This window comes from Equus caballus, chromosome 7 (genome assembly GCF_041296265.1).
Source record: "Equus caballus isolate H_3958 breed thoroughbred chromosome 7, TB-T2T, whole genome shotgun sequence".
In the NCBI taxonomy this organism is placed as follows: Eukaryota; Metazoa; Chordata; class Mammalia; order Perissodactyla; family Equidae; genus Equus; species Equus caballus.
Window position 1 is genome coordinate 53850048 of NC_091690.1, and position 17453 is coordinate 53867500.

At 39.6% G+C, this 17453-nt stretch overlaps 1 protein-coding gene across 4 annotated transcripts in view; it reads left to right on the forward strand.

Moving 5' to 3' along the window:
• The first annotated feature begins 1152 nt into the window (after positions 1 to 1152).
• Positions 1153 to 17453, forward strand: part of LOC100061960 (zinc finger protein 426) — a 16567-nt gene continuing 266 nt past the window's right edge. Inside the window, exons 1-7 of one of the 4 annotated variants that reach the window (XM_070274157.1) lie at positions 1153 to 1256; positions 1531 to 1630; positions 11500 to 11760; positions 12191 to 12317; positions 12923 to 13006; positions 13533 to 13618; positions 14098 to 17453. The exon at positions 14098 to 17453 is cut by the window's right edge and continues 266 nt beyond it. In XM_070274157.1, coding sequence (XP_070130258.1) covers positions 12197 to 12317; positions 12923 to 13006; positions 13533 to 13618; positions 14098 to 15450 — 1644 coding nt within the window. In that variant the 5' untranslated portion in view covers positions 1153 to 1256; positions 1531 to 1630; positions 11500 to 11760; positions 12191 to 12196 and the 3' untranslated portion in view covers positions 15451 to 17453. The remainder of the gene's footprint in view (positions 1257 to 1530; positions 1631 to 11499; positions 11761 to 12190; positions 12318 to 12922; positions 13007 to 13532; positions 13619 to 14097) is intronic. The other 3 variants (XM_014741873.3, XM_023645504.2, XM_070274158.1) reach the window with 3 other exon arrangements.

A 17453-nucleotide genomic window follows, 5' to 3' on the forward strand; every position in this document is an offset into this window, starting at 1 on the left:
TATTTCTCAGCTGCATTTCTTAGAGGCTGAGGGACAACTAAGGATCCTGGTCCTTGCTGCCTTCCACTCATAGATAACATCAGCATCTCTGAATTTGTTTGATGTATAACCAAGAAATCTTAATTATGTTATGTTCTACGTATAATCTAGAGAAAAGCCCATGTGTACTCTATCCTTTTTTAAAAACATATATGAACTCTATTTGTAAGTCTTTTTCTTCTTTTCCTCTTCCCAGCACACACACTGTTTTGTGAAAGAGATATAGGAAACTCACAGACCTTGGAGCAGTTCCATCAGAGCACTCTGTTGAACTGTTTTCCTTGGGTTCGAACTCCTCACACCGATTGTTGAATAAACTCCTTAACTAGTATCATGTGGACTCTTCCAGTCCACATCTAGCAAAAATCACATCTAGCAAAAAAATTTAATAGATAGGTAAAACACATTTAATAACGCACACGAACTCTTGATAAAATGCGTTATTAAATCAGGGTTTAAAAATCTGTATTAACTCTACAAAGGACATCCACGGAAAACAATAGCACACATGACTACCGGGGAAATTTTAGCTGTATTCCTGAATAAGCTAACAATGCCCAGTACCAGTTCTATTTCAAAAAAAATAAATAAATAAAAAGAGAAACACATACTAGAAGAGGTAAAAAATAAAAGATTTGCAGAAAATGTCACTACACTGAAAACCCAAAGGAATCAATTTTAGAGTTTAGCATGGTGTCTTTCAAATAAAGGCCTAAAGAAGGAATTGACTGGATTGACAGGATTATCAATACGGGAGAATCACTGTAAGGGCTCTAGGAACGAGGGGAGAAGAGGGAGAAAAGCCTTTTAATGCTTCGCCCTTCAGGCTTGACTATGCAGCGTCCACACGCGCGCTGGGTCTCCTCCCACCTCCAGCCCCGCCCTCAGGGATCGGCCGCGCCCTCCGCCCGTAGCTCCGCCTACAGGGCTGGTTCCATCCTCCACCTTGGCCCTGGGGCTGATTCGGGCCCCAATCCCCACGCAGAGCCTAGCCGGGGCCCATCCGCACCCACGCGGGAGGAAAGCAGAAATCCCCGCTCTGAGGTTGCCGAGAGGAACCGACTGCTCCAGCGCCGGAGCCCCGCCCTTCCCAACCCCGCCCCCGACGGGAAGCGGAAGTGACGTAACAATTCGCCGGGGTTCCGGCGGCTGCTGCCGCGGTGCATATTGAAGCTGTTCCTGTCGGTTGTGGTCCAGCGCAGCTCGGTTTCGGCGAGGTGGGCGCCAAGGATGGGGAAGCGGGCGGAAGAGGGAGTCACGGGACGTGCCTGGGCGGCCGCCCGGGACCTGCTGAGAGGGGCCTGGCGCGCGCCGCTCGCTTCCGCCGGGGCCGCGGGGCCTCCCGGCAGGGCCAGGTCCTAGACGCCGCTCGGCCGTCGTGCCCCGGGAGGAGCCGGATCTGCAGTGGGGTGAGGGCGCTTCTGTGGGGTCGCGTCATCCTCTGTGCTCCCCTTTCAGAGGCTCCACAGCAGCCTTGTGACTTTCCTGCAGGAGGAAGAGGATTTCCGCTTTTCTGCTGGATTGACTGCTGTCCGTGTCCGCGTCAACCCGGACTTGGTGCTTCCGGCGTCTCTGGTGTGCGCCGGGGAAGGTTGGTTCCAGAGGCCTGTTTCCTTTCATATGCGGAAGAATGTTTCATCTGAGAATTTGGCTTTGACGTTGCACGGTCTTTATTTATCTTTGACACATATTCGGGTAGGAATATGATGTGCTTTCTTAGAAAGATGTCCATGATGTGCGTATTTCTGTATAGAAATGTTAGCATATTTAGACCATAGTCTGTCTGCTAAAGAGGAACAAGAATACTCACCTCTCTCTTCATCTGAATTTCCTAAGCCTGTTTCTCCCTACAAAACTTCCAAACATGAGCCAGTCAGAAAAAACAGATGGAGGCTTTTTTTTTTGCCTATTTCTAGAATAAACTTCCTGTAAACAGAATGTTTGCACTAAGTATAATTGTTCCCATCTCTTTTGTTTGAAAAATCTTAAACCTAAAGTGTGAACATCCAGTGCAATGAATGTCCATTGAAGTAGATTCACTCACTTTTAGCGTTTTGCATGTTTGCTCTCTAGATAAATATCGATTTTTTGATAAACTGTTTGAGACAGTAAGTTGAAAATAAATTTCAGGCGTGATACTTGACTTTTAAATACTTGGTAATGCATCTCCTAAAGATAAAGACATTGTGCTAATAAAACCATAATACAATTATTCCCCCTTTGAAGAATTTATAATAATAATGTCATCTACTGTCTATTTTATGTAAAAACTAAAATCCTCCACATTGTTCCAAAATATGCTTTTGGGTGTTTTTGGATCTAGGATGCAATCAAGGTTTATATATGGCATTTTTTAATGTCTTTTAATCTCTTTTAAAATAGAGCATTGGCTATTGCTTCTTTGTTATATTGACTTTTTGAAGAGTCATACATTCTTTTAGAAAGTCACACTTTTTGACGTTTCTTTGTTTTTTAATTCGGATGTAATTGACATACAACTTTATATTAGTTTCAGGTGTACAGCATAATGATTCAATATTTGTATATAGTCTGAAATCACCACAATAAGTCTAGTTAACATCCATCACCACACATAGTTACAATTTTTTTCCCTTGTGGTGGGAACGCCTAAGATCTATTTTCTTAGCAACTTTCAGATATACAATACAGTATTGACTATAGTCGCTATGCTGTACATTATATGTACCCAGGACTTATTTATGTTATAACTGGAAGCTTGTACCTTTCAATCACCTTTATCCATTTCTCCCACCCCCAGCTTCTGACATCCGCTCATCTGTTCACTATATCCAAGAGTTTCAGTTTTTTGTTTGTTTGAGTTCCACATATAAGTGAGATCCTGTGGTATTTCTCTTTGTCTGTCTGATTTATTTCACTTAGCATAATGCCCTCAAGGTCCATCCATATTATTGCAGATGGCAGGATTTTCTTCTTTTTCATGGCCAAATAATATACCATTGTGTATATATACTACATTTTCTTTATCCATTCATCCATTAGGTGTGAGGTGATACCTCATTGTGGTTTTGATTTGCATTTCCCTTATGATTAGTAATGTTGAGCATCTTTTGATGTACCTGTGGGCCATCTGTATGTCTTTGGAAAAATGTCTGTTTAGATGCTCTTCCCATTTTTTAGTTAAATTGTTTATTTTTTTACTGTTGAGTTGTATGAGTTCTTTATATATTTTGAATATTAACCCCTTTGGCAGATATGTGACTTGCAGAAATTTTATTTCATTTTGTAGATTTCCTTTTCATTTTGTTGATGGTTTCCTTTGCTATACAGAAGTTTTTTAGTTTGATATAGTCCCACTTCTAAAAAATCATCTCCAAGACCAGTGTTAACGAGCTTACTGCCTATCTTTTCTTCTAGGATATTTATGGTTTCAGGTCTTATAGTCAAGTCTTTAATCCATTTTGAGTTAATTTTTGTTTATGATGTAAGATAGTGGTCTAGTTTTATTCTTTTGCATGTGGTTGTCCGGTTTTCCCAACACCATTTATTGACACATCCCATTGTGTATATTCTTGGCTCCTTTGTCATAAATTAACCATACATTGGGTTTATTTCTGAGCTCTCTGTTCAGTTGGTCTATACATCTGTTTTTGTGCTGATACCATCCTGTTTTGAATGCTGTAGCTTTGTAATATGGTTTAAATCAGGCAGCGTGATAGCTCCAGCTTTCTTCTGGTCTGGAGACTTCAAAAGATCACTTACAAAGTATTTTGTGGATAATATTGTGTACCTCAAGTTACATTTCATTAGGAAGACATAGATTTATGTTGTCCTTCTGTCAGTGATGCTACATTTGATTACTTAAGGTAGTAATCACCAGAGCCCTTCTTTTTAAAAATAGAGTTCTTCTTTTGAATAAGAAAGTCATAAATGGGGTGATATTTTGGCGCATTCAGAATCTTACTCCACAACAACCTTTCTGTCAATTGTTTTAGCATCTCTGAGTAACCAGCAGTGATCTTCTGTATATGTTGTTTCAGATTTGTAGAAGTACACTTTCAAGGCAGGATTTTAAGGTTGGATTTCTAGGTCAAAGGACAAGTACATACTTAATTTTGCTGGATATATAGACCCCTTCCATAAATCCTGTGCCATTTGGTAGGTTCTTTTTTTTGTTTTTGAAGATTGGTACCTGAGCTAACATCTGTTGCCAATCTTGTTCTTTTCTTCTTCTTCCCAAAGCCCCCCAGTACATAGTTGTATATCCTAATTTTAGGTCCTTATGGTTGTGCTATGTGGGATGCCACCTCAGCATGACCTGATGAGCAGTGCCATGTCTATGCCCAGGAACTGAACCAGAGAAACCCTGGGCCACCAAAGTGGAGTGCATAAACTTAACCACTCGGCCCCAGAGCTGGCCCCCATTTGGTAGTTTCTAAATCAACTTAAAAACGTGTTTAAAAATCATCCTGGGGGCCAGTCCCATGTCCAAGTGGTTAAAGTTCCATGTGCTCTGCTCCGGCAGCCTGGGTTCATGGGTTTGGATCCCAGGCATGGACATACTCTGCTCATCAGCCATGCTATGGAGGCATCCCACATACAAAAAATAGGGGAGAATTGGCACAGATGTTAGCTCAGAGCTACTCTTCCTCAAGCAAAAAAAGAGGAGGATTGGCAACAGATGTTAGCTCAGGGCTCGTCTTCCTCGCCAAAAAAATAAAAATAAATTTTAAAAAAGTCATTCTGGAGAAACAGAACAAATTTTAGTTTTAACTGCAAGGCACTTGTGTTCAAAAAGGTATCCAGTCCACTTTCTTCCTGAGTAAAAATACTCAAATAGATTTTCAGAATTACAGTGTTTAGGCTTATTTGTAGTGTTCACACACATTTTGTATACTTCCTGTTTAATTATTGTGTTGTTTTTCTATTTTTTTATGACTTCAATTTGTGCATATCTCCCACTGTAACATTTTCGTGGTAAACAGCAATTCTCTGACAATCCACAGATGATCATTATATTACTCTAATGAGCTACACTGTGTGCCAGGGACAGGGAAACAATGGCCATGAAAACAGAGATAGTACTGCCACCGTGAGGCTTACAGTCTATTTAGGAAGACAGATTTTAGATGAATTCTGACAAGTTTATTATCTAGACATAATAACAGCTTCATGTGAAAAGAGAAGATACATTGGGAGGGGTTGATATTTCAATCGAGAATGAAAACATGGATATGATTTAGCTAATCAAGTCATTGAGCTAGGGTGAGGAGGTGTAGAGTGAATGAAAACATTGCAGATGAAGGGAACTTCATGAGCAAAATACTAGAGCAGTTGAGAGGTAGTGTATTTCTTAAGCTGAGGAAAGAGGATTGGCTGAAGCAGAGCAGAACCAGAGAATGGTGGGAGATAAATTGGAGTGTGGGGACAGGACCAGAGGAATTACATGCTCTGAACTACATTCTAAGGCCATGGGAAACTTATGAAATATTTTAAGAAAGAGAGTAATTTGAGTCTACTTACAACTTAAAAAGAATGCACAAACTCTTAGTTTGAGAATGGTCTTCAAGAAATTTGAGGTTGAAGGCACAATGAATAAGTTTTAAAACACAATGGTGGTTACCTACAACTGGGTTATTATTATAGAAAAGAAAATAAATGAAATGAGAGTTTTATAGAAGGTAAAATTGAGAGAATGTTAATTACTAGATAAAGTTAATCCTTCATCTGTTGACTTACTAGAAGAAAATTTGCACTTAGTCCTTAAAATAGTTAAGACATAGTGAAAAAATTGAATTCCTCAAATTTTCTCACAGTCTCACTGAATATTCTGTTTTCCAAAGACTAAATTGTAATGTTAACTGCTAATAACTTGTATATAAAATAAAAATGGAAAGGATATGGAAGTGATTGGTTAGTTTAATTGGTCTCTTGATTGTGGTTGATATCCACAGGTTACTTCTCCAACATCTGGTTCCACAGTTCGCTTGCCCTCTCTGAGAACCTTAGCTGGTCTGGCTTGTACATCTGATGGAGCAACCCAAATCTTATTTCCCAGAGAGTCCAAAGCCTTCATTGTCCTGCCTTTTTTTCGGTTGTAATTTTCTATTAACTTTTTCTGTGGAGTAGCAACTGCTAGGAGGTTCTAGGTTCATCCTCCTTGCCCCAGTTGTACTGCAGTAACCCACTTTCCCTTTGGTAATAGAGAACAATTACTCCAGGCAGTAGATGAAGCCCCAAATGGCCAGGTGGCAATCTCATCTTCTCTTTTGGTGGAACCATAATTATGCCCCCTCTGGGAAGCATTCTACATTAGAGATTAAGCCCTCCAAACCTGCAGTGCTCTAAGTTGCTAGGATTGGAAGCAAAAATTCTGTGAAGGAGCTGTTCTCACATTTGCCCATCAATTCCTGGACCCATGTATTCTGGCTGTGGGGAGACAGTACCATGTAAGGCTATCTGATTCAAAGCATATACTGTGTCCTGTAAGACAGAATGTTATTGTTTCAAAGGGTTGTTTCACAGTTGGTGCTTGAAATGGGATTTTCACTAAGCAATTCCACCTTTCATTTATATCAGCTCCTTTTCAGTGTTGAGCATATGTGGTAAGACCAGACCAGTTGATTCCATGAACATGCTGCCACTGTTGCACTTTGTAATGAAATGTGTTTCTTAATTAGAAACAATGATGTGTGAATGCCGTGACTATAGGTAAAGCATTTTGTGAGTCCGTGGATGGTGGTATAAGCAGAAACAGTACTAGCAGAAAAGCAAATCCATATCCAGAACATGAATCTATTCAGGTGAGGATGGCTCTTTCCCACCTCTGTAGTAGAGGAGATCCAGTATAATCACCCTGCCCCCAGGTGGGTGACTCGTCCACTCTAGGGAATGGTGTCATATTGAATAGTCAGTGTTCATTTCTGCTTTTAGCACATTAGCCACACATTAAGCAATAGTGTTAACTGGGTCATCCTTGAAAAGGGGAAGTCCATGCTGTTGAACCCATATGTAAGGTTTATCCCTACTACCATGCCATTTTGTTCATGGGCCCATTGAGCAAGCACTGGGGTGGCTTGGGAAAGTAATGGACACCTGCAGACTGTGTCATTTTGCCCACCTGATTATTAGTAATCTCATTTACAGTGGGTTGCCTTTGGTGGGTGTTCACATGGGGCACAAATAACTTCACAGTCTGTCAGTGCAGAGATGTCCATTCATATACCTTTTCCCACAGTTCCTTGTCCTCAACCTTCCAATCTTGTTCCATCCACATCTTTGATTATCCAGCCAAAGGATTGCCAACCATTCATGAATCAGTATCCAAACATAGGGTCATTTCTCACTGCAGACCCAATGGACAGCCAAATATACTTGTTGAAGTTCTGCCACTGGGAACATTTTTAATCACTACTATCTTTCAGAGTCATTCTTTCAGTAAGGATATAGAGCTTCAACTACACCACCAGATGATTCAGGCTTAGTATGCATACTCATCTGTAAACCAGACTTTTGTCTCAGTCAGCAGGATGTAAGGACCACCATGGAAAACTATACACATGGCCTGAGGAAGAGTGGGTAGTGCAATCACAGTTGTTGAAAGGGCCTTTGCAACTTACCATACAATTCACTTGTACTCACTGTAATTGCCTGAGCTTGATCTCTTAGGAGCGTACATATTCCCCTATTTTCTTCTGGTACATATTTACAGAGTTGGATTTATTTTGTATGTAAGCTGTTATCTCCTGCCTTATATCTTATACCAGTTCCCTTGGATTTTGCACTAGCTGTGAGTCTAGGTGATTATAGTGGGTCTTAAGAGTGAACATTCCTTATAAGGCATCTGCTCCAAGTGAGATTATCACAGAGTTATCAATCAGAGGAAGGATAGTCGTTTCAAAAATGAAAGGGCAAGCTACTTACTTCATGGTAAGGGAGGGTCAGAGTGTCTTGGATGTTGAAGATTGTGAGTTTCATCTGGGTTTACTAGATGTCCCCATTTCAGGTTTCCTCTCATTCTTCCCAGATCAGTGCCCTCAATTTCACATTAACTACTGCATGAGACTGAATTTAAGTATGGTTGAACAATTACGTTTTGCATTTGATTTTCAGCAATATCTTGCCCCTGTGACCACAAAAGGTGAGTTTTTAAGAGCTGTCATGGAATCTCTCTGGTCCCAGACTTTGACTTGAACTCCAGGTTAGCAGATCTGAGCTTGCTGTTTTCTGGGCAACTGCACTCAGAAGAATGCATCCCTCATCACAACCATTATAATCATCATTATTGCTGTAATCATAGCATTCACTTAGTCTCCCAAGGCAGGTGCTTCGGTTGGCACTGTATTACAATAAACTAGGTACTAGCTTGACTGTTGTGGCTTTATGAATGTCTTTCCCATTGGCAAGGAGCTCAGCTCTTTGCTGAAGTTCAAAGACTTGACCAAACCTATCCCCAGATCTCATCTTTACTTCTTGTCTTGAGGGATCACTGTCCTTCTTGATTCTGTTTAAGTCTGCATGAAATCAAGAGACAGAAATTATACTTTGATTTAAACAGAAGCGTAATATAAAGATGTAAAGAGAATTCTAACAGATGTCTTAGAGTTGATGGAGAGTACCTAAGGAAGGCCAAACTTGTAGGGTGGCCCTCTTCCCAACACTTAACTGGAGACCTTGTTGGAGAAGGTGTCATGGCAGGCCATTGGATGGTGCAGTAGTTCACTGGGTTTGCCAGGGCCAGAGCTAGTCAGCAGTCAGAGGGCAAGCAGAAAGCAAACCTCTGGAATGCAGACAAGCCATGACTGGTGGGTAGATGTGAAGTGAATTGGGGTGGCATTACATGTGCAAGACCTAGAGCACTAAGTATCCATATAAGGAGGCCATGGGAATCAACTGACTGATGCACAGATTAGCCAAGGCTGGTGGATGAGTGCTCAGAAGACGACGATGTTGTTTTTCCCATCCTTACTTTCTTAAGATAAATACATGGCTGAAAACTGAGATGTGTATTGTGCTATGAACAGTTATTTAGCTATAGTCTGGGTATACTTGAAGAGTGGTGTGATGAATCTCCACTGTCTATCACTAATCACTGGGTGCCTTCAGTGAGCCAAGCTCTGTTCCACTCCTTGTATTGCAAGCATTGGCATCCAGAACAGACATAGGCTACCTGTGATATGCAAAAAAAAAAAACTCCTCTCCAAAAGAAAGCTGATCCTAATACCAGACAACATTGTCAAAAAGCCATACTACAGCTACAGAGGTCATTATAATAAAAGATTCTGTTTCTCCAAAAATATAAGAATTCAAATGTGTATCCACTCAGTAATACTGTTGAAAATATATAAAGCATTGCTTGAAGTAGAAGAAATAGACAAGTCCACAATTCTAGTGGGAGATTTTAATATATTTCACCTATATTGTTTCACTAAACAATAGAGGAAAATCAATTAGGATATACAATTAAAAATGATATGTAAACTGCCTAATATATAGAATAGTGTATATAGTAACTGATTGAACTCAGATAGTGCTTGTCTAGGGTCACTGAGTAAGGAATGTACTGGAAGGGGCAAGGAGGCTTTCTAAGGAGATAAATGTGTTCTGTATTCTGTGACTGATGATCACACAAGTATATGCAATTGTCAAAACTCATCCACTAAATGCTTAAGATCTCTGAATTTGTCCATTAATTATATCTCAATTATGAAATAAACACAAATTAAATCATTCTATGCAGACACCATCTGGCAAAACACATTTGTGGGCCTGTTCAGCCCAATGAGTTTGAACCCCCCCCGTTTAAGACCCCTGGTAGTAAGTACAGTTATATTGTGAGTGTAGACACACAGCTTTTGTGACCATATGTGTCTCTGGGTTTTAGTCTTCTGAACTGTAGAATAAGGACTGGGGTTGTGAGGGTGATAGTGGTTAATAGATAATGAACTGTGGAACTTTCATTGTTTGTCATTATTCAAATACCATTTTGTAGGTCAGCATTTGGCTTGTTGGTCTGTGTTGGATTTATTGAAGGTTATTGATTTTTTACTAAAAGAAAGTTAACTGTTAAATATAGAATGTTGAAAGAGAAACATGGAAGAAGTCTATGGAAGATACAAATAAACAGAAGCAGATTTGGTGGAAACGTAACTGATGAATAATATGAAAAGGTGGTTGTCTGAAAAGACTGAAAGAATAAAGAGATAAGCCAGTGATAAGAACTTAAAAGGAGGCCCAGAGCTTCAAGCTTCTCCAAACATCCATCAAGGGAAGCTCAAGGATGTTGATTGAATAAAATGTTTTGTTTTTCTTCCCCTCATATGCCTAGCAGCAGTCTACACCAGTGCTGTTCAATACAAACATGATTGGTAAATCATGTATGTAATAAAAATATTTTAAGTACCCACAATAAACAAAAATGGAAAAAGTAAGATTATTTCTAAGAATGTATTTTATTTTAATATTTTATTTAAAATATTACTTAAGCATGTAATAAATATTTAAAAATTAAGATATTTTACATTATTTTCTTCATTCAGAGTATTCAAATTCACTGGACACTGGGGTTTTTTTAAATCCATATACTTGATTTATATTTATATCATACAAAATTTACAGTTGAAATAGTAGATTGAAATATTCAAGTTGTCCAAAGCATAAAAGTGAGCCTACAAGCTTCTAGTGAGACATCTGGTAGAGAATGGTCCTCAGTAAATGGCAATTGATGTTACTGATACACATTATCAAGCATACTGTTTTAGTAGCTTTCAGCTATGTCATTGGGTAGAACGAGCTAATTTATTGTGTTGGATGACTGATAATTAAAATTTGTTGATTAATAATTGATATGAAACAGGACTCCAGATAACCCAATCTCCAGAGGGATGGAGATGGCCCTATCCACTTATATCCATAAGCTGCCATAAAATAATCTTGGTTCAAGGAAAGGAGTGTTCAGGCAAATTTCACTAATCAGTCTTGCAGGATGGTGACCTCTGATTTGTCCCATGGTAATTCCTTGGTAATGCACTTTTTCAGAGGCTGTTTTAAGTTCTCCCTGTATGATATAGAGTCCTTTGGTCTGGGCCTGGGCACTCATGCTGCTGGTTCATCTAGGAGGAACTAAAGTAGGCTAGAGAATGCTGTGCTCTAAGTCAGCTTCCTTGTGTATGTGCATTAGGCAGAGTTACTGCATAATCTCATTCATGAATTTTATTGCTTTGACAAATGAAGAGTCACATTACTTAGGGCTTAGGTTTCCTTACCTGTGAAATGAAACTATTGTTCCTTTCCTGATGGGCAGCATGGCTCACAATCCCCTTTTCTGGCTCCAGGTGAGACAGGACTTCTCTTGTCATTTGATGGCAGTAGAGTGGATTTTCTTGAGTGTACAAGGATATTTGGGAATTTAAAGCTAGAAAGGAATAATTTCTAGGCAGGTGAATGTGGGAATTATGGTCATCTCTTCTTCTCTTCCCCTAGGTCTTCTTTCTAAGGATCAGTTCTGCCTTCCTGAGGAAAACTAGAAGCAGAAAGAATGGTGACTGACTGTTTGACACATCGTTCCCAGGTGCGAAGAAAGTGTATTCTACAAAATTACATACTGTATCCGCCAGACAGACACATTTCCTTCTAGGTAGACCTGTCTCCAGAGCTTCTTAAAGAAATGAAGCCAATAAGGATGGAGTTCCTGTTGAATTTCCTCACAAAGTGGTGCATCATATTGGTGTTGGATTACCCTGAGTAAGCTGAGTATTTCAGTTATTGCTACCAGCTGTTGACTGATGAGGGTGGCTGAATAATTTTTATATTGTTTGGTATGCTGACAGATGGTAAGGAAGATGAGGGTGTGCATTTCTCCAAAGAATTTATTCATCAGCATTTACAAGTAACTGCGATTTTCTTAGGAGTGTCCTGTAAGAGGGAAATAAGACAAGAACTTTTAGTCTAGTTGGGGTGAGATAAGTTCATGTATTACAGGTTCCATTAAAGGTATAACTGAAGGATATCAATCATAAGTATAGATAGAAGAGTACTTAGGACCATGCACCCTGTGAAAGTTGGTGAGAGACCTTGGAACCCTCTGTTGCCATTAGGTCTCCCATCTTCATTCCCCAGTGAACATTGATGGAGATGTTACTTTACTGAAGCCAGCTTGTGTGTGATGGTTTAGGATTCCATGACCTTTGACGATGTGGCTGTGGACTTCACCCAGGAGGAGTGGGCTTTACTGGACCTAACTCAGAGAAACCTATACAGAGATGTGATGCTGGAGAACTACAAGAACCTGACGACAGTAGGTAAGGCTGACATCATTGCTGTAGCATCTTATGGAACAGGTAAATATTATGTACTTAATATGTTCCTGGATGGGTGATGTCAAATCTGAGTACAATGGGAAATAAGATACACATGGTCTCTGCATTAATGGGTTTTTATTCAGCGTAGTTGCTGTAAAGCTGTGGTTCTAAGACTAACAGCATCACCATCACTCTGTTAGAAATGTGCATTCTCAGATTCCACTTTGACGTACGGAATGAAACTCTGGCATTGGGGCCTAAGCATCTGTGTTTTAAAAGACACTGGACACAATTCTGATGGACACCAGAGTTTGACAACCAATGGTGTAGTAGTTTCTCCATGAGAATGAAAATCTCTTTTTGCACTTTTATTTTCTCTTGCAGTGAAAGTCTTATTGCTTTGTAAATGTGTATGTGTACATCTGAATGTGGTTTCAGGAGCCAGAGATAAACAATCTACTTGGGGCACAGGAAAGGGATTTTTGCATTTTTATCTCATTTGAATGATTTTACAATATTCATTAGAAATATAGGACCGGTTCGTTGAAGAGTTTATTGTCTTTTACAGGAGCCTTGTCCATTAATATGTCTTTCCCTGTGGACAGGTTATCAGTTGTTGAAACCCAATCTGATTTCTTGGTTGGAACACAAAGAAGATTTGAGGACAGTGGAGAGAGGAGTCTGCCAAGGTAAGCGTGAAGAACAACTATGGCCAGTGAAAATTTCACTATGTTCGGAATTATAATGAGGAGACTTTTTAAGAGGTGCTTTCTCTCAGAAGGCTGAGGTCATTGGTCTCTGATGCTTTGGGATGTCTTCATGTTCACATATATTCTTACTTTACAATTACTCAAAGTTTCCTGTGATCTCACCAAAGACCTGTTCTGGGTTTTTTTTTTTTTTTTCTTTAAAGTTTATTTTAGTGTGTGCTCTTTGTCCAGATCTTGCTTGCTTTCCTTCTCTGATAACATTCTGTCTCTTTTCCTATCGTATTTAATTTTCATTGGATCATTTTTTAATCAACTACTCAATTTTGACTCCATATCCTTATCATTGTTAAATTTTTAACCTAGCCAAACTACGCGTCAGCCATACTGTTTCTCTTTTTACCATGTTTAATTTGTAAAAAATAACCAATGAGCCTATTATTTTTACTTCGTTTAACCTACCATTTCTTTTTGCAAATTTTACATGTGTTATTCTGTTTTACTTTAGAATGGGAAATGCAGCTTAAAGCCAAAGACTCAACAATTCCTCCACAGGATATTTTAGGGGGAAAAACATCCAATGGGATAAAAACGGTAAGATCAGTAAGTTTGAAAAGAGATATTTCTCATTTTCCATATTCAATATAGACTGGGAGTTTCATTTTCTAGAAGATCAGCATAAGTGCTAGATATTTGAGATAAGTGGCGTTCACCCAAGAGAGAGTCAGTTCTCTGGTGAGATATTTTGAATATGATGAATTTGGTTGAAAACCTAGCTTCAGATTTATTGCTTCATAATTCACAAAGGTACTCATTTCCACCTATGTAACTAGACACTGGGTTTTTAAAACAATTCCCTGAAACTGTGCAGTGATCTCTTAAGATCAGAGTAGATCACACATCATCTGGGCACGAGGATTTCACCATTCAACTTGAGCGAAATCAACAGGATAGGAAGTTGTCTGAATGTAATGGAAATGGTAAAAATCAGACTGGCATTATAATGATGTTTCTATTTTGAGATGGGTAAGATCAGTTAATCTGAGAAATCTTTTATCCTTCTTCATCAACAGGAAAGAAGCCACAGTGGATGGGAACTCTGTGAATGTAAGGAACATTGGAAAGAGTTCAGTGAACAATCATGCCTTAAGACACAGAGAACTCCAAATGGAGGAATCATTTATGAGGATGATCAGTATGGAAAAAGCTTCCTTACTCTGCACAAGAGATCCTCTACTAGAGAGAAACTTTCTGTATTTAATGAGTGGGGAAAGACTGTCAGCTTGACTGCAAATATTGTGTCTTGGAAAACTAGCATGGAAGAGAAAGCCTTCAAATGCAGTGGCAGTGGGAAAGCTTTTGTTAATCAGTCTTACTTTCAGGCAGAAATAATAAGTCACAATAGAGAAAAACTCTATGAACGGAAGGAATGTGGAACAGCTTTTATTCACTCCACAAGCCTTGGTGTACAGGTGCAAGTTCAAACTGGTAAGAAACGTTACGAATGTAAGGAATGTGGGAAAAGTTTTCAGTATTTTGTGTGCTTTAAAATTCACATGGGAATCTACCCTGGAGAGAAACGCTATAAATGTAAGGAAATTAGGAAAGCCTTAATTAGCTCTTCTAACCTTGCTAAACATATAAAATCTCATACTGGAGAGAGGTCCTTTGTATGTAAGAAGTGTGGAAAATCCTTTAGAAGTTCTTCATACCTTAATATTCACATTCAAATTCATGCTGGAATACACCCCTATAAATGCAAGGAATGTGGTAAAGTCTACTCTGCATATTCAAGCCTAACTAAGCATGTAAAAACACATACTGGAAAGAAGCCTTTTGAATGTACTGTGTGTGGGAAAGCATTTGCTGATTCTTCGTGCTTTGTCATTCACTTTCGTACCCACACTGGAGAGAGACCCTATGAATGTGAGGAATGCGGGAAATCTTTCACTGTTTCCTCAGGCTTAACTAGACATGTAAGAATTCACACTGGAGAGAAATCCTATGAATGTAAGAAATGCGGGAAAGCTTTCATTTGTAGCTCAAATCTAAGTCAACATGTAAGAATTCATACTGGAGAGAAACCCTATAAATGCAGCGAATGTGGGAAAGCCTTCATCAGGCATTCAGATTTAACTAGACATAAACGAATTCACAATAGAGAGAAAGCCTATGATTGCAATGAATGTGGGAAAACCTTCAGGAGGCATGCATACTTAACTAAACATAAACAGATTCATACTGGAGAGAAATCCTATGAATGTATGGAATGTGGGAAAGCCTTCACTGATTCCTCAAGCCTAACTGGGCATTCAAGAATTCACACTGCAGAAAAACCCCATAAATGTAAGCAGTGTGGGAAGGCCTACGCTTTTTCGACAAGCCTAAGGAGACATGAACGTATTCACATTGGAGAGAAACTTTGAATGTGGTGAATGTGGGAAATTCTTTACTACTTCCACATATCTAAGTACACATTTGAGAATTCACAGTAGAGAGAAGCGTTTGAGTGTAAGATATGTGGAAAAGCATAGTGACATTTGCCTTGACATTTTGCATCCATGTGCAAACTCACACTGGAGGGAAACCCTATGAATATAAGCACTGCAGGAAAGCCTTCACTATTTCCTCAAGACTAATTGAACATCTAAGAATTCACACTGGAGAGAAACCCTATCAATGAAAAGAATGTGAGGACGACTTCATTTGGTCCTTGGTCAGTAAACACATACGAACTCAGTGGAGGAAAGCCCTATGAATGTGAGGAATGTGGAAAACCTACAGGTGTCCATGTTTGCTTGAAATACGTGAAAGAACTAATACTAATTAGATGTCCCAGGAATTTAAGCCATATGGGAAACCAAGCAGAATCTACTACAACCCCGCGTGTAAGGATTCACACTGAAGCCATTAAATGTACTATGTAGACTCCAGTTTATAGAGTGGTTCTGTACATGTAGTTTGAACATGTGCCATTCTGCCTTGATCGTTTTTCGGAATGGTATGGCTTTCATTCTCATGATAGCAATACTAAGCTGGTGTAGTTTCTACACCTTCCAGGTTGCAGCTTGGCCAAAGATGGTACTACCAGATTTAGAGTTAGCTCAGTTGTCGTCTTATTACTGACTTCACGTAAGATTGTGAAGATAGTGACTACTTGAATCAGTTCACTACTCACAGTCAATCTACAGTGCCTCATGCCAGTCAAGGTGGGGGATATAATGTCTCTGTAAATTATCTAAAGATGCTTTTGTTTCTCACACCTGATCCTTTTGGATAAAAGGTGAGGGTGCAAGCAAGAGAAAAGTTTAGAAAAAGTGAGGTTTTACCTATTGGGACACACCATGATTTCATGACTTGTGTGGGAGGACAACCACCTTAGCACCTGGGAGGACCTTCAAACTTAGGCTGTGCAAGATGAGGATGAGAACAGTGACTGTTCTGTTTCACCCCTGTGTCCAGCACCACAGCCTGGCACAACAGTCATACTGTTTCCGGCTCAAGCAACAGCTGCTGCTGGTGATCTCACTTGCTGCTTTGTTTGTCATTCCAACTATGTGCTGTGAAAATGGAGAAACTCATGTAAACTTGGCTGGTCCTGATAATCTGCTGTGCTTGCTGCCATCACTGGCAGTTCCTGGATGTGAACCTTGGTTGCAGACTCAAACCAGGGCAACTTCATTGTAGCATCAATGATACAAATTCATATAGTTCTGGTGCTTGAGCAGCCTTGGTTACATTATGGTTGGCCATCAATGCTGCAGTTGCTTGCTGACACTTTCTTGAGGCTTAATCAACAATTCTAATGATAGTCCAAATCAAGCTTAACAAATCCTGAGCAGGAAATACCTGTGCACCTTCATCTCTCTTGCTCCTGCTCATCTTATTGAGTATGTGAAGAATGCAAGACTGACTACTCTTCCCTGGGCCATTTCTTACAAGTGTGTTTGCAGTGAGGAACCATGAGAGATGAGATCATCTCTCCCATTGAGATGAAGAGCAGACTTGCTTACTACTTAAAATAAACTAGGCTCCAAGTTTCAGCATTATTCTTCTTTAACAAAACAACGTGCAGACAAATATGAGGGCCCTTGCCATCACCTCCAAGAGACTTGGGGACAAAAGTAACCAGTACAAGCTTGGTGATGCTCATGATGCTGCCTATACAGTGAGTTAATTAAATATTTTGTCTCTGGCTTCAGTGTCTCAGCTTCTCTGCGAACATTCATGAAATAGTGACAAGACAATACTTGAAAGAAAGGCATAATCAAACTACAGGTCCAACAGTTTTGTTTATGAGAATCGTATGTTGATAAGACATGGCTTTCTGGAAGAGGAGGAGCAATGGCGGCCAGGCTAGATGTGGAAACAGAAGGGTATCTGCAACCTGGTCATGAAATCTTTTTCACCACAGATTTCCTCATGATGT